The following is an 18,084-nucleotide window of genomic DNA, read 5'->3' as shown; positions in this document are numbered from 1 at the left end:
GATAGTGCAGTTGGAATTTGTTACATTTTGTTGAAGCATGTATATTTATAGAACAAATCAAAATTAATATATATTGAAGGGTTATTGTGATGTAACATTTTATTGTATTATTTCTAGTTTTAAATGAATGTGCTTTTACAATTATATTTTACTTTAACTGTTTAAAAAAAAGATAGTAAACTTTATACATTTTCCACCACGGCTGACATCTCCACCTAAGAATAAAGAGTTACTGGCAGTAACTTTGCACTCAAAAATTTAGTGTCAGATGCCTCGGCCACTGAACTGATGAGGTGAAGACATATAAAGCTACACAAAGCTATATATCTCCACTCGCTAATTGTGAATCACTCAAAAAGTGTAGATTGACTCGTATGTGCACAAGTAGGTTTACATATGAGTAAATTAACACATATAAACTTACTATAGTCATTAGGGCCCGCATGTACAAAATCATTTTATGGCCACTAAGGCTCTGAATTGGAAATTTAGAGTCTTGCCGACCGCACATAGCCTTTTTTATTTGTCAAACCCAAATAGAGATTCAGTAACATGTTAGTTAATCTTACCGAATTGTTATTTGGGTTTGGGAATAAATACAGATTTGGCATATGACATTTGAAAGGAGTGTGTTGAGGGCATTCCTTCCAGATACCGAATCTTTAAGCTAGATATTCTGTCTGGTCTCAAAATAATAATATTTTAACACCTACTTGAAGGAGGTGGGAAGCCATTTGCAAATAGGAAGGGGTCCCCAGGCGGCCTCTTCCCATTTTTAATATTCACAAAAACATTTTTTAGGAGCAGGCAGTGGTCCTTTTTTCCTTTTGAAATTAATCTCATTTTCTTTTAAGGAAACCGGGCTGCATTAAAAAAGAAGATTGCTTTATTTAAAAGCAATCACAGACATGCATGTCTGCTGACCCCAGTAGACCACCATGCCTGTGAATGTAGCTACTAATAGTGGGTCACAATGTACGTTCTACCTAATGCATATTAATTACCTATCTCATGCATATTAAGGCTGAATTGGGACTTACTACAAATTAGTATTTTGAAAGCCAACCTATCAATACATAGGTTGGTTCTCAAAATACTAATGTATTCTTTAGAAGTTAGTGCACAAATTGTGACCACTTCTAACAAATTCATTTTGTCCATTCCATTTAAGGAATCGCGAATTGAGAGTTGTTATTTGCCACAATTGACAATTCCTTAAATGAAATCTTTGTACATGAGGGCCTAAGTCTCTAGGCTTTTGATTTTGGAGCCAAATATACCAGAATAAAAGAAAGAACAGAAAATGGGTACGGTCAGATCCAGGTAGGCCAATTCATCACTGAGGTAAAGAAAAAGTTAATGGTTTCAGTATTTGATTCGATGACAAGATGGCAGTGAGGTTGTAAGCCAATGCAACTTTTTACTGTTAACGATGACACAAAAACGACTTTGTAAGGTGTGGTTACTTTTAAATAAGATAGATCATACGACAATTACCAGAATGATGATCTGGGCAAAAAAGTATTATCTTAATGTCCTTGTGCATGCATGATCGATCAAAAAGTTGCATCTGCTAGATACGGGCCGTACCAAACTTGGTTGCTCAAGTCATTGCAAATGTCCCTAGAGTTGGGATTTTCCACAGAAAGATAACATTGTCTAACTCACAGTTCCTAAAGGTATATGCAAGCCACATTTAAATGGTGGGAGAAATCGAAGACTATACAAATTGTGTAGGAAGTGCAGTACCAATATAGGTTTGATTTAGTGAACTTGTTCCTTGAATAGATGTTTAAGGAAATGAGCTACGAAATATTCTTAACACATTTTATAGTGTGATGAGGCCTAATTCTAAGCAAACCTAAAAGCCATATATGTATTATGAAATTAAATTATAATAGCTTACAACCTTGCGCTATATGCAATAACACATCACTAATAATTGGGAGTGTATAAATGATTGTTTAAATATTTTGTGTCTCTCCGTCGCTGACACAAGGAGATGAACCCAAGACACCTCTTGCATAAATCAGCACACTCATCTAATACCTTTATTGGAACAACAGTCTGAATATTGCAGTTAGACGTCCACCATGGGCAGGTTTGAAGTGACACCGAGGCACTGTTCTTTTTCCAGAGAATCTTAGACATTAAAAATGTTGCAGGATGGATCAGGCCTGCAGCTGCAATATAACAGTCTTGTTGCAAGCTAAATGAAAATCTACAAGTTTTCAAATCCAGTTCCTGAGATTGGTTTCTTTACAACCTATGCCCCACCCACAAGAGGTGTTTCAAATCCAGTGATGAAAGCTTCTCCTGAATATATTTTTTCCTGACTGCCACTGCTGTCATAACATCAGCGGTAGTCAGGAAAGATTTCTGTTACAAGTGCCCACACCTAGTGCCATTCACCTATAGTCCTGGATATTGCTGGTCGCCTCTTCCACCCATTGCTCAGGGCATTGCCACTCAGGATGTTATCTGTGCTTGTCTGATAGGAGTCACAGATTTTGGCTGTCACATGTGCTGCACAGTTGTAATACCCCTCACCAGCGCAGTCAATCCTATACCCCTGAGGGCACCACTAATGCCATGACTGTATCCTCTGTCTGAGTGGCAGGCTACAGCAGGATTTGAAGATCTACTGCAGATTCAAGAATTCCAGGATTTGAGGTCTCTTGGTCTATAAAAGCCACACCAGAGGAGCGGCCAGGTGCTTGGCTTTCCTCCTTTTTTGATGAGAGGAAGCCTCTGCTTGGGCTCTATTCTAAGCTTTGGCACAGCTCTTCTCAGTTGTTCCCAGCTCTCCAGTCGAGATGATCTTCAAGCCAGATGTTGAGAACATTTTCCCTGATATTTTCTGTTTGTAGCACTCCTTGAAATTCCTTCTGAAGCATCACCTCAAAGAGTTTTCGTGCATCCTTGGAATTGTTCGACCTCACTCAGCTCTGTTCCCTATTGTTTCTGGGTTTAAAAAAAATATTTATAAATACTGATCTCTATGTCATATTTTGAAAGTTTTTGTATTTTTTTGATTAGTAAATATTTCACCTAAATATGTATGGTATGTTAACATATTTATTTCTTAACTGGAACGTTGTTTTGGTGTTTTTTTCGATGTGCAATATGCAATTTTCTCCGAAAAAGGCCTTGGTGATCACATTTCTGCCAGGATGCCTGACAGAAATGTGTTTACTTCTCGGAGCTAAATCTTGTTTGCTTTGTAGGTGGTGAGCCTTACATCATATTGAAACTGAGGCCTTGGGCTGTCATAGTTTAACGAGTTTCAATATAGAAGACAACAATCTATTTATTCCATAAGAACATTTTGATTATTTGCATAATTTCTTTCTTTGGGGTGAAACATAGCATATCAAGTGCACGATTCCCAGAAGAAGGTATATACATATAACAAGGGTGATACACATATTTGAATAATTGTTTTTTAATTTTAAGCTAAGACAATCATGAGTTAAACAAATCAATTACTTCTAATACCCAAGGACATAAAAAGATAGCCATTAAAGAGATAGACTGCTCTATACGAATAAAGCAGCCTCATGTGATGAGCTGTATGCATTCGAAGAGAGGAAACAGAAGGAATGACCAATAGCAGGACCTCAATCATATTTTTGCTTCCCTAACCCGAAAATAGGCAGCACCACCAACGATACCCTAAGTCTAACACGTCTCTATACTCAACTCCTATTCTTTTTATCAACTTGGCATAATCTCTGCTTAATATACTATTGCTGTTTTACAGAGAATATTTCTCTCTTCATGAAGGATTTTCAGAATGTGCTCCTGATTTAAACGTAAAGTTAATGTATTCTATTTGTATACACTATACTCAGAAAAATGAATCCTTCGTGTTCCTATTAAACAAATAACTACAGAGCTCCACGAGTCTTTGTCGTTATACTAAGCCCTGAACAAACTTATGATACACTCTGCCAAAGTTAGGCTACATCAATTAGGGAAAACGTGTTGTACCGGTAAATGGTATTGACACAGAGAAGCATATTTGAACTAGCTGCTTATTAAAAGCTTTCCTAGAGTATAGCGTCGACTACACCTCAGATTTTTACGGATGGGTAGAAACTATCTACCAAGTTTGTGTGTGTGTGTAGAAGGGGAAGGGTTTTCGGATTGAGCCAGGTGGTCTATCTAAAATGTTCATTATTCTTACCTCAGAAATTGTGTGCCCACATTTACCGATTCCCCAGAAATGGATAATTTCGGGATGCAAAACTATTGCATTGTGAGAACTCTATGGAATGGGAAATTGTTGAGAACATTTGTCTTATTGCATCGAACTCTGCAGGTAATTCCCAATTAGTGGCCCTAGAACACCCAGATAGTGTGGGAATTTAACCTAAGAAATTACTGGAAAACTCAGATTTACTGGTTTGCCTCGGAATTCTTGCTATGACGGAATCGCATTTCCTCCACATTTACAATCAAGGCCTTAAAAAGGACTTGTTAGATACTTGGGCCTAGATGGCCATACTAGTAAATCTGGAGTAACGCAAGACAGGGCAAGTCGCTGTCTTGCTTTAGTCTGCATGGGGAAGGCGTTCCATGGGTGGCGCATTGATGTTCTCACGCATCACCCTAAGGTTTTTGGTGCATTCCCAGATTTGCTAAGACTATAAACCTGGATATGTGTCAAAATTATAGGCCTTCCCAGGCGAGACGTAACAAGGATAAATATGTTTATTTCTCCTTTTAATTCGTCTTTGTTAGACCTGGCATCCTTGGTGTGGTTTCCACCTGACTTTTTCCCTTCAGACCTCCTGTTTTTTTGTTTTTGCTGGCCTTAAGATTCTGCACACTTTACCACTGCCGACCAGTGCTAAAGTGCTTGTGCTATTTCCCTAAAACATGGTAACATTGGCTTATCCCCAATTGACATAGTTAATATACCAATAAGTCTCTAGTAAAGTGCACTACAGGTGCCCAAAGCTTGTAAATTAAATGCTACTAATGGGCCTGCAGTACTGATTGCGCCACCCCCTTAAGTAAACCCCTAAAATATCTCAGGCCTGCCATTGTAGAGCCTGTATGTGCAGTTCTAAACTGCCATGTCGACCTGGCAAAGTAAACCTTTGTAAACCTTCTGCCAGGCCCAAACCTTCCTTTTCAATACATATGTCACCTCTAAAGTAGGCCCTAGTCAGCCTCAGCCCAAGGGCAGGGTGCAGTGTATTTAAAAAGTTGGACATGCACTTTTAAGTTTTACATGTCCTTGTAGTGAAAAACTCTTAAATTCGTTTTTTACTACTGCAAGGCGTATCTGTACCATAAGATAACATTGTAGTTACCTTATTAAACCTTGTAAACGTAATTTACAAATGGAAAGAGATAGCCCCCACCCAAGTTTAGTGTCCACGGAATCATAATTTAAAATCCTAACATGATGAAGTCAGATTTTAAATTGCAATCTAAAAAAGCTTTTAGAAAGTTGGCATTTTCTTACTTTAGCCATCTGGTGCCTGCTGCCTGTCTCTGATCACTTTTCATTTGTGGGGTGATGGTAGGGCTTTGTGTATTCCTCCTAGACAGCCGCAAACAATGGGAGCTTAGGTGTGACTTGATGGGCTTTGATGAGCCATCCCATCTTGGGCAGGATGGGAGGGAGGAGCTGGGCACAGCCTCACTTATATCTCAATAGGCTGTGCATTGTCCACACACAGAGGGCTGCAAAACCCCTTGTAGTGAGTCTGAGCAGGAAGGGCAGGGACACTGTGCACTTCCAAGGCATGTCTTTGAAGACTCCCCCACTTCAAAGGCCCACCTGTGTATAAGTACTGGACCTCTGACACCACCACTTCAGTACACTTCTGGTCCTGTGGACACTCTGCCAAAAAGAAGGACTGTTGTGTTACTGAAGGAATGCCACTCTGCTGGACTGCACTCTCCTGGGTTCCATGCTTTGCTGTACTGACCTGTGTCTGCAGCCCTCCTGCCTGGGAGTAAGAAGGACTAGACCTGCATCTCTCTAAGATTAGAGAACCCAAAGTGACTCCAAGGGCTAGCTGGCTCGCCTTCTGATCTGAAGTCTCAGGGACATAAAAGACTTCCAACAACCCAGCTTCTGCACCTGGCCTCTGCCATCTGTGAGTCTGCCCTGCCAAATTGTGCCATCCCAGTCCTGAACCCTTGGAAGTGGGCCTAAGGTGTTTGATCCAGCAGAACTGGTGTATCCTCTCCTGCGGGAGCAGAACCAACCCATCTCTACTGCTGCGAGGAGCAGGTCTGACTCATCGCCGCTACTGCATGGGTCGGAACCAACTCAACTGACTCACATTGTTGCTGCACCCCACATCTTAGGACCGATGCATCGCCTTTGGAAACGTCACTGCGCGACACTTTCCCCAGTGCTGGCTCCTTGCATCTCTCATCCACAGCAGCATTGACGGCAATGCTGAACCTCTGCATCCCCGCTCCTGACTGGATTGGAATCAATGCATCACCTCCACTGCGCCAGGCATCCTCGACACCAGTCTTCACATTGCAAGCCCCATCAACAGGATCCCCAGTGTCAGTGCATCAAGATCTCACCCCGCAGCCTTGCCGCATCTTGATACCGACGCATTGCCTCAGCTGTGTGACACATCTTTGTTTCGAATCCATGCAACACTCTTCAACCAGGATTTAGGACACTTTGGTTCAGCAGGCCTAAATGAACCCCTGTAGCTGGCCCGCAATCCATCACAGTCAGTCTGAACCTGTTGGGATCATTTTTATTTGGTGTTTACTGTTTTACTCTTTGAAGTGTTACAAAAATACTTTAAACATTGCTTTCAAATAAAGCCTGACTGCTCTTTGCCAAGCTACCAGAGGGTGAGCAAATTAAGCCTATATGTTCTGTGCCAAACTAACAGAGGGTGAGCACAGGTTAATTTAGGGTTTGCTTGTGCCTTACCCTTACAAGGATTGTGGTTGCTGCTTGACCAGGACTCACACCTCAGTCAACCAAAAACCAAGTTTCTTACTCTCTTTCTACATGTAGAAAGAAGAAAGTGCCCCTGGGCATTGTTTTTGTGCAGGATGGTATCCCTTCATGCACAAAAACAGTCCTGGCTCCAATGTATACATTCCTGCACCGTGGTGCGGGGGGGTCTGCATTGGTGCTTGGCAGCCACAAATGCACCCAAGCAAAAAGATATTATGCACCATATGGTAGTAATTATGGTGCGCTCCTGCTCTCACCATTTGAAGCAGAGCATGTTGTCTTGCTGTGGTGCATTACGCCAAATGATGACAAAGCTGGTTCTAGTTTTTCTCTGTAACTTGTTAACCACTTAAAAAGTCAGGATTACGACTTGTGCAGAATAGGCACACAGACCCAGCAGTTTCTCCATACTAATTCTTCCAGGTGTCACCTGGTAAACTTTATGTGGGGAAACCCTCCAATATGTATGTTTTTTGCAAATCGAAATGGGAGAAGGATGCAGTATTACCACGATCCCTCATTCCAATCTAAAGAACATGCTGCGGTAATACCACATCTGATAAAAGCCATACAATACATTATTGGTAATTCCGCAGCACATCATTTAACAGGGGCACTCGCAATTAGTCCCGGGTGTTAAATACATACCACACAATATTAGAGACCAGATGTTATGTTAACATGTAAACAGCTGGAAAGGCATCATAACACTGCATAAATTAACAGATGATCCATGGGTTGCAGAGTGACTTACTTGCTTAGTACCGAACACACCATTCTACACATTCCTGTTCTGATTCAAACTGGTTGTTGTTTCCACTGCAGCCACTATACCAAAATCTTGCACATGAGTTTGCTCTCTTATCATAGTACCACTTTACAATATAGTTTCGGCATTCTCCGGGTTTCAGTGGTTCTGAACATCTGGGAGCTAAATAAAATAAACACATATATTAGACATTAGCACTTTATTACACAGAGCCCTAACATAATGGGATAATTCCCTTCGCCTTTCCTTACCTAAATATTAATTGAGAAGAAGAATCCCTGATAAAGTTGTTTTGTGTCTATGACCCACTCTGAAGGGACAGAAGTAAAAAGCAAACACATCTTCAGAATGGAGGAGAGCCTCCAAATTCAAGACATATTTCTACATTTCATGCACATTTGACTAGTAACACTGATCAAAACATACGACTGTGCAAGTGGTTTAGTACGTTTGAGAGACTGTTCCAAGTTTTTGTTCGATAAACGGTGCAAAGCAAGCCACGGTGTCCCAGTAAGGGCGGCTCCTCCATTAGGGCGGAGGAGCGTTGCCCCCCGCCAGCAGCAATAGCTGCACAACTTTTACTATACTTTATTATTGTTTTATAGTAAACGGGTGGGGCCTTGGGCTGTGACGGGGACAAGAGGGAGGGCACAGCACTCCCCTTCAGTATGAATGTATGTTTGGCCGCTGCCTCGGTCTGGCCAAACACACATGCACGCTGGCCTATCTCCAAGCCAGCAACGCAGGCACTGCGTTGCTGGGTTGGAGACAGCAGGCGGACACTTTCAGTCTGTCATGGAGCACCCTGGCTGGGCACTCCATCCAATCCTAATGCTGCTTTCATGCTGCTAGCAGCATGAAAGCAGCGCTAGGACTGGGCGCAGGGCAGGGTGGGAGTCAGTGCCTGCAGTTCAGTCTAGGATCCGATCGGAGCAGTGTGGCGTGGAGCAAAAAGGTAGGGTTTTTAAAATTACTTTATTTATTATTTGTAGTCACATAATGCCATGCGCTGCGCCGTCCCGCCCCTTTTCCATCCCACCAGCTGCTCCTGTGTCCCAGTGGCATGTATACAAACTGCTCAGCTTTTCATGCATCTGAGCAGAGAGCAAGGCCCAGACACATCTCAATGCGTTCATCAAATGCAGAAGAAAGGGAAACCCGTACAAGAGGAAATGCAGAACCAGGAGAACTTTACTCACTTTCTGACAGCACAAAGCAAGCAGTGCCGAGAAGGGTATTCTGTGTGAGTGTGAAGCAGGGCTGGACCTGAAACCAAGAGCAGCCCGACAAAAATTTTCAAATCAGCCCTGCTCCTCCCCTCCTCCCTTTCTCAACTCTCTCCTGTTCTCTCTCACCTGCCTCCTCTCTTGCACTCATAAGCCTCTCTCTTGCCTGTTGTAATTGTCTGGGGAATCTGGAGAAAGTGTCAGAGGCACTAGCAGCGGCCCCTTCCCTAAACAAAGGACCTCAAAAGACTCCAGCCCAGGAAATGCCCAGTGAAAAAACATGTGATCTAGGGTCTTATGATAGTCCCATTCTGTGCCTGTACACAGCTACATAGCTATACACCCGTATTACAATAGGACATGGTCTTGCAATAACACCAAAACAGCACAATTGCTGCAGCTGGCTCAGCTTCAAAACATGGACAAGCATTAACCTCTCCATCTTTTTGCACTGTGCTGTCTGCAGTGCAAGCCGTAACTTATGGAGAAGGGGGGCTGTACAGGGTTGAAAGCCTGTGACACACTTACAGAAATAAGCATTCCAAATAGTATGTGGTGAAGCTTTGCCACAAATAAATAGCTGAGTGGAGTTGTGTGATGAGCATGACAGCAACGTTGTGATTGGTCTGAGCGGCCAGGTTTAGCGCTCAGACAGGGAGTGGGAGCCTGTGCACGTTCTCCTCCCAGCTGTGCAACACAGCCGGGTGGAGAAATGCAAAGTGTGCATGACCGTTTGGCCGGCCCAACGTGGCCCGCCACACTGTCATGAGCACTTATGATGCACTCTGCTCCTCCTCCAGCCCAGCCCAGAACACCCCCTCCCACCCTAACCTGGCTCCTGAGGAAAAATAAAAGGATAATAACATTGTGTTATTATTATTTTATTTTTCCATTTTCTGCACTGCACAAAGCAGTGGGGTGGCGCTCCTCCGCCTTAGCGGAGGAGCTGCCACTGACAAGCAGTCTACTATTTTACAGAATCCTGAGCATTCACGTACTGTGGGGATAGGCAGACTTTGGAAAGAATTGGTTTTGAGTAACTTCCTGGCTTGTGCGTCACCCGATACGCCACTCACCATCTACTGTACATAAATTCCCTCTCATGAATCCACGAGCATGTGCCAGGCTGTGGCAAATGCCAGATTTGAAGTAAACTGTTAAGCTCACGCTCCACAGAGGGCACATGTCTTTTTGCATGCAAGACAAGTTGGCTATGTGCAAGCAGGTAATTTTCATACAGAAACAACAGCATCACTACGGGGCAAGGTGGATCGAAGAAGGAGCAGGTGACCACAGACACATCCTTTCCGCTGGACATTGTGTCTGTTCTGTTGGGGTGCGCTTCAGGTTCAGGCGCCTTCCAAACCAGGCACTGAATGAGTGACAAACCTGGCACTGAATATACTAATGGTTACTGCAATGTGTCTACATTAATTGCCATGTTATATTTTCAAGTTGATGGATGTTTCCAAACATTTTTTTTGTAATATATTGTTTATTATGCAAATAATTTGCATGAACTCCCAATACTTTATAGTATAGTATTTAATATGGTGTAGTGGGTATATAAAAAGATGCTCTTATTTGTCACACTGTGCTTCCTTTTTTACTGTGAGAAGTATCTTTAAATGAAACAGTTTCTTTCAACAGGTTTACATCCACAAACTGCAAGCAAAAATTCTCAACCTGTTGTATCCCTTAAACTCCTGCATGAAAAACTGGCCTTCCAATCACTTATGTTTTTTAAATCGACCTTTGCTTCTTTCTACCTACCTTATGTCTCCTTCATCTGTATACAAGTTACTCTAAAAATCTCATGCCTATCTACCTTAAAGCTCTTTTGAAACCATAACAATATTAATTCCAGCTAGTAATTGTGCCTCATGTAGCCCCTCTAATAATCACATCAAACTAAACAAGCCCCCACACTGCATGCAAACTAACCCCCATAACCAATTGACTGCCCACTAACTAGGCTCTGAGTAGCGTGCTACTCACTGTAAAGCGCTTCGACCCCTCGTCAGGGGTAGTAAGCGCTAGACAAATACAACATATATATAACTTGCCATCAACACAAGCTGTTGTTGTGAGGGCTGGAGTTGCATATTATAATTAATTTCTGTGCTTCGTTCCAGCTTTGTAAGATACATAGTTCTCTTTTAGTGTGGTGAGTTGTACGTTCCAGAATTACCAGCTGAGGATAAACGTCATGCACTTCCTGCAGGTGGACATGGCGGCTCCCTGGTGATGCCTAACACATGTTGCAGGCATGAAGCGTCCCAACAGCCCAAACTCAGCCATTGTACAAGAGACTGCAGAATTCAGAAGAACATTGCAGCAGCTCATTATTCTTATGCAAGGTGGTACAATTGTTGGCAGACTTCTTAGTTATTGAAAGAGAGAAAGCAGTGCCACCACCCACTGTCATTAAATTGGTTCTAACTCAGTGTCGCCATTGATTTGGGAATTGTGGTGTGAGAAGTCAAAATGCAATTTTTTTAGTAAACTCTGTAAGTTATTCTCCACTAATATGAGAGATGTGTCATGGAGCCCGTGTCATAAATGTCCTTTTGAGGATTGTCTACGAATTGACCGTGAGGGGGGATCGAACTCGACAATTTTTATTTATTAATTTGTTGTGTTCATTTTTTGTATCCGTTGAATTACTTTATTGTGTTAATTGGTTTTATAAATAGTTTGTGCATTTGTTGCTTTAAGGTAGGTGCTGCAAGTATGTCCCAAGAACCATTATTCGTGTAATCATGAGAGCAATGACAAACGTTGATCCAGTTGGCGGGTGAAAAGTCTTATCCAGCACCAAACATGAGCCTTGCTTCATCATTATGGAAAAGACGGAAGCAATCCTTAAGATTGATACTAAGGCTGTCACTACAAAAGGCCCCTGGAAAACTGGTAATTGCTGCAAAAGGTAAGACCCAGATTTAAGAAAAGTGGTACATCACATCATGAAGCCCCACTTTTCATGCGCCCTGCTAATGCCACCATGTGTGCACCGTGTTTAAGATACGGTGCACCATGGCGGTATTAGGAACAATCGAGTCAACATTTTTTTACGCCTTTGTGGAGCTTTGCTCCCCTAGCGTCAAAAATGTTGATGCTAGTGGAGAAATGTGCAAGGAGGCCCATTGATTCCAATGGGTGTGTCCTTTTAATGCCTGCTTTCAGCAGGCGTTAAAACATAATGCTTCCTTGCACCAGAATGCCCCTTTTGCATACATTATGCATGGCACATGCGTAATGTGGAGCATAGGGTCGCAAAGTGGCGCAATGCATGCATTGCGCCACTTTGTAGATATGGTGTAGCGTTTTTAGCAATGTAACACCACATTGGCATCAGAAAAATGACGTTAATCTGGAGTTAGATGGTGCAAGGCCATCCTTAAATTTGGGCCTTATTATTCTGGCCCCTGTGCAAAAAGATGCTTTGCCACAAATTCTGCGTCACTCGCATTTTTCAACTGGTAGATTTGAGAAGGCTAAACCAGACGAAACATACTGGGACAGCAAGGACCATTAAATTCCGAGACATACAGAATTTGATGAGAAAAGCACAAATTCCTCATGCTGTTCTCCCTTTTCAGTGGGGAAACTCAGAAGTAGAGGTAAATATTGCACCTGTAAATTCTGAACCCCAGTGTATTAGATTTCAACTTGTGAGATTTTTACCTCCACCACACCGAGCCAGCTCGTATTAAGTAGCCAAGCACGGAGTGACTGAGATGAAGAACATCAAGGAGCAAAAGATGTTCATTGAAAAGTGCTGAGAACAACATTGAGGTCCAAATTTACTAAAAAGGCATGCAGCACAGCAAGGCAAATTCCTGTGCTGTGTTGTGTGAAAGGGAGCCGTCAGAAATGAGCCATATCCACAAAGATATGGTGCATTTCTGCTGCTTTCATCTACTGGTGCACTGTGTGCTGCCTAGTGCCAAGGCTAGCACCCTTGCACTATGGTGAAAAGGTGCCTGCGTTAAGGACACAATAAGACTTTGCTGCACAAAAACAATTCTTAAAGGCATTTTCCTTTACCTATGTGTGATAGGAATACATCACACATAGAAAAAAGGAAGTTACAAGAAGAAATAAAGCTATTTCTGAGATGCGTACCAATTGGAAGCATTCCTAGGTTTAAAACTCCTTGTAAATCTGAAAATGTGCCAAAATGCATGGGTGGGTGCATGGCAACACCCACACTTCACCCATGGAACTCCTCTCTGCTGCAAGGTAACACAAGGCAGCGCAGAGCCACGCAGGGTGAGTTTGCATGACTTAGTAAACACCAGTTAAGGGCTTTCATTTGCATTGCCTTGAATCACTATGAGTGATGCAAGGGCATTGCAGGCCTTAATAAATTTTGCCTGAGTGCTTGAAAATCTATGCTTATTGTCAAGGGATCAGATAAAATAAATCTAGGAGAAAGAAGATGAGCAGTCGCTAGAGTAACCTAAGTACTTGAAGTCCACAAAAATACTTGGTCATGCTGAAAGGAATGTAAACTAAAGCTGCATCATGACATTTAGGCCATGATATCTTACTGTAACCTAATGATGTTACATGCAAATGGATACATGGATATAAGTGCAGCTTGCTCAGATGAACATTCAGAGCAAGGTCACACAATTACTTTTAAGATGCATTTCGTCTTGCCTTTAAAAAGAGGAACACATTGTAACATATTAGGAATAGTCAGAAAATTAAAATATAGCAAGGGAGGGGAAACGCTAGGTGTGATTAGAGATGAGAAACAAATTTGGGAAGCGCAAGCCTCAGAGACCTGTGAGAGACAGAGATCAAGGAAAGTATGGAGTAACTACACAGGTAAGACAACCAGGGGCGGCTCCTGTAGGGGCAAAGTGGTGGGGCGGGAGCACAACAACATAAATAAAAAAAAGACACTTGCTACCGCTGCCTTGCTGCTCTTTTGGCTCCCACTCCACTTGCTGCAGGCAGAAGCTCCCAGCCTGCCCTGCGAACAATCCTAACGCTGCTCTCCCCTTAGAGCAGTGTTATGATTGGCCGGAGCGCCCTGGCTTGGTGCTCAGAGGCAGAGTGGGAGCCTCTGCCTGCCCTCTCCAACCCGGCAACCCAGTGCCGGGTTGGAGACAGCCAAGTGCGCATGTGTGTTTGGCCGGACCAAGACGGCTGGCAAAACATCCATGCGCACTGAGGGGACTGCTGTGCACTCCCCCTCCAGGCCCCTGTCATTGCCCTTGGCCCCACTCCCCTGAAAAATAAAAAAGATAATAAACACTGTTTATCATTTTTATTTTTCATTTTGCAGCTCCTGGCGCCTGGAGCCAACATTTGTATAGAGGCACTGGGAAGGCTGTAAAACAGGGCAGGAAAAACAAGATTAAAAGAAGGATCAAGGAAGGGAGGAGTGAGAAAGAGACACAAACAAGTTAAGCAAAATTGAAATTCTATTCTGATCCATTAGATTTCTCAAATGTATTGAATAGCACATACCTCTTTCACCAACAACTTCTAGGAAGGGCTCTTTTTCACGAAATGGTGATTCTTCTAAAATCAGATTTGGCGATGGTGAAGCAACAGGACTAAATGTTCTAGAATCTAAAACGTTTTGGGTCCTAAAGACTGTAGGGAGGGGTAATGGAGTTTGGTCTGGGATATCTCTCCAATTCTGTGTAGCTCCTTGAAATGTCTCAGGCTCACGCCTTCCTTTAGGTTGACTCACCTAGAACATTAGAAATATGACAGTCAGTATAGCATGGGTCATCTGTAGATTTAGTATTTCCAATATTTGTAAAACTTGCCAAGAAAGAGAAGGCTAGAAACAAAAGTTCTTCTCAACAACTGAAATTTTTCACGACAGAAAAAGACTGTACCACAGAAATTATATGCAATAGCACTGCTGCATGATAAAGTTGTGGCAATATTTAGGAAGAAAGGCAACAAAGCAGAGACAGCCCTTTATATCTCACTGTGGATCACGCCTTTCCCACTCTAGGTAGCAGTCAGCAAGGATGCGGCCATGGGGTGCAGAGAAGACCAGTCCATCATCCACTGCCGACCACACTTACAGGCATCATTATAGTGATATCTATCAGTGATGTCATTCTACTTGATACAAGTTCTCCTGCGAGGTAGATTCCGAAATGTGAGCCAACAATAACACCCAATTGGGAAAGGTGGGGGCTGGCACTGCTTCTTTACAGGTGTGAATGGAAAGGAAAATATTAAATTAAAGAAAGAAGTGTCTCGTTCCTACCTTCATTTAATCAAATGTTTATCCAGTCTGTAACAAGACAATGATGGCTAAATGAGTACTCCATTACTGCTGGTAGGCAAGGAAGCAATAGGTAGGAATCTTTTCTCAGAAGAGGTATCACCAGACAGTTCTGGAGCAACAACACAAATCTACAATTGCCTGACTGGTGATGCAGTAGGTAGTTTTACGTGACTGACCCTCTCTGTAGAGCCTCCTACAGACTGTTTCCCCACCGGAAGTAAATTAGTAAAGAAAGCAGAAGTGCCCGATTTCCGCCTTCTTCAGATGAAATTTACATCCAGTCTGTAACGAGCTAAAGCTGCTTAAATGAATGTTTCCTTCCTGCTGCCAGGCAAGGAAGCACCGGTTCTGTCTAGTTGGACTATATCTCTTAGAAGATCTACCACAAGGCAGTTCTGGAGCAGCCCCATTCATCCATGAATACATGACTGGCAATGCAAAAGGAAGGTGTACATGATGGATTTTCTCTGTAAAGCATCCTTTAGATTGTTTCTCCACTAGAGAACTCTCCTCTCATTGAGTATTGGTGCCTGGCAGTGGGTGAGAATCCAGCAGCAGCCCATGATCCGGGGGAAGGTGTATCATGATAAAAGCTGTCCAGAGGTTGCAGCAGCTACCAACAACTTGAAATCCCTCCCTCCTACTGGGTCCACTCCCAAAGGAAAGGCTTAAAGTGAGGGCACAATTGGTCTTCTACAAATAAGACGTGGCCTGCGGGTATGATTGTGCACGTTCTGTCCAAAGGGTTGTCGTTAGACAGGCAGGTTGGTGTCTTAATTGGGTTGTGCGTATCACTGTCTATTTTATGGAGCAGGGAAGAAACATGGGTGGTTAGGAGGCATTCGCTTCCTAATGCCACTTTCTATTTTAGCCATTTTTATACTAGTATTTCCCTTAATAACGTCATGGCTAATGTAGTATAGGTGGCCACGAATATAGGGGCTCAATATATCAGTTACTGGTTATAATTTGATTTTTGATACCAGTAAAGAATTTAATTAACCGACCTATGACCAACAGGTTGATTTGCAAAATTTCGATTCGGAGTGAGTCACAATCCAAACTACCTCCGGAATTAGAATATGGTGGGTTGCACGTGTGGCACACTCAGATTGGTGCCCTTCTATGGTCAGCAAACCACCATGCCTGGGACGCAATCCCATTTTAGGAATCAATCAAACTTTATTGATTCCTACAATAGGATAAGTGTATTTAAAGATCAAGCAAAGTCCAAATTAGAGTGTTTGCAACTGTTAAAATGCTTTGTGCATCGGGCCCTTATTCTCGTGTGCCTAAATATATGTTTCCCCTGTGGTGAAACTGCTAAAATTGCTATCAGCGTAATTTTAGTTTTTAGACTGCATGTAGCACAAGCTATTGTAAGGTCTCATACTGTTTTCATTTCTTCACAATAACACTTTGTACTGAGGCTGGGGTTTTGCTTTTCCAAATTTCATTTCAGAGTGATGTCCACACGAGAGAAGTGATTTTGACATTTATGATCTTTAGTGCTAGAATTGTGATAATAAACGTTCAAGGCTGCTCTTCACAGCAATGTACAGAATGGCAAGCACTGAACCGATTCCTAAATATAAGGCACAACTTAGTTAATCACATTTAACATAAATGTTGGACAAGTGCATCCCTCTGATTGTAAAAACATTAGGCTCTTATTTATACTTTTTTAGCGCCGCATTTGCGTAATTTTTTGACGCAAAATTACAAAACACAATTGTATTTTGTAAGTTTGCGCCGCTTTTGCGTCAAAAAGCGGCGCAAATGTGGCGCTAAAAAAGTATACATATGGGCGTATGTTGCACAGTGTCAATAACACTATTTGCAATTCGCAAGGGGGACGCAAATCCCCACCTCATGAATATTCATGAGGTAGGTCGCAATTTGTGACCCCCTTGGAAATGGCTGCCCTCACAGGGATGTTGGCCTGCTGGAGACAGCAGACCACCATGTCTGTGACTGCTTTTAAATAAAGCCGTTTTTTTTTTTTTGTAATGCAGCACAGTTTCCTTAAAGGAAAACAAGATGCATTTCAAAAATAAAAAATGAAACTTTTTGTTTCATTTTTTCAGAGCAGGCAGTGGTCCCTGGACCACTGCCTGCTCTGAAAAACAGTTTTTACTGCCATTCACAAAGGGAACCCCTTCCCGTTTGCGAATGAGTTAGCACCAGTGTGACATTGGTTAGCACCAATGTGACATTGGTGCTAACTGCGATTGTTTTGCTACTGCATTCGCGGTCACAAAACAATGATACATGGGACTGCGACTCGCAATTATGAAGGGAACACCCCTTCCTAATTGTGACTCGCAATCCCTTTTGTGATTCGTTAATAGTTTACCGAATCGCAAAAATGGGTTTGTACGTGCCAAAGTGCATTTTGCACATCGCAAACGGCAAGATTTGCTGTTTGCGATGTGCAAAATACTACGTACAGGTAGCCCTAGGCTCCTCCGATTTTTCAGATCAACCAGTAAACCTTGTTGTGCTTCGGTCTGTCTTCTGAGTCTTTGAGGAGTTGTTGGAGGTTCATGGTTTTGCTCATCAATTGCAACACTTTAGATATAGCATGTCCTCAATGTCCGCTGCACGCACTTTTATTTCTATAGCAATAGAGCTGATGTTCTGCTTTGGTACTTACTGTTCGAGAGGTGATCACTGCCTGGAGCAGGTTAAGCAGGGAGGGCTCTTTCTCTTGTGCATCACATTATGTGTCATTCGATGTTTCATCCTCAGCCTCAAAGGACAACTCCTTCTGATACTTGCCGAAGGCATATTTGATCAGGTGTGTTCACTTCATACTGTTACCGAGTCTGTTGACCTTTGCCTACTTCGAACACTAATC

At 42.6% G+C, this 18,084-nt stretch overlaps 1 protein-coding gene across 1 annotated transcript in view; it reads right to left on the bottom strand.

The window, feature by feature from the left end:
- COL28A1 (collagen type XXVIII alpha 1 chain) overlaps nt 1–18,084 on the bottom strand; it is a 407,146-nt gene that overhangs the window by 10,946 nt on the left and 378,116 nt on the right. The window contains exons 34-35 of the mRNA XM_069211728.1: nt 14,441–14,669; nt 7,713–7,889 (exon numbers count right to left, since the gene is read on the bottom strand). Of these exons, the coding sequence (XP_069067829.1) occupies nt 7,717–7,889; nt 14,441–14,669 (402 nt within the window). The 3' untranslated portion in view covers nt 7,713–7,716. The remainder of the gene's footprint in view (nt 1–7,712; nt 7,890–14,440; nt 14,670–18,084) is intronic.

The sequence above is a fragment of the Pleurodeles waltl genome, chromosome 10 (genome assembly GCF_031143425.1).
Source record: "Pleurodeles waltl isolate 20211129_DDA chromosome 10, aPleWal1.hap1.20221129, whole genome shotgun sequence".
Classification (NCBI taxonomy): domain Eukaryota; kingdom Metazoa; phylum Chordata; class Amphibia; order Caudata; family Salamandridae; genus Pleurodeles; species Pleurodeles waltl.
This window is presented reverse-complemented; position numbering and strand designations above follow the sequence as displayed.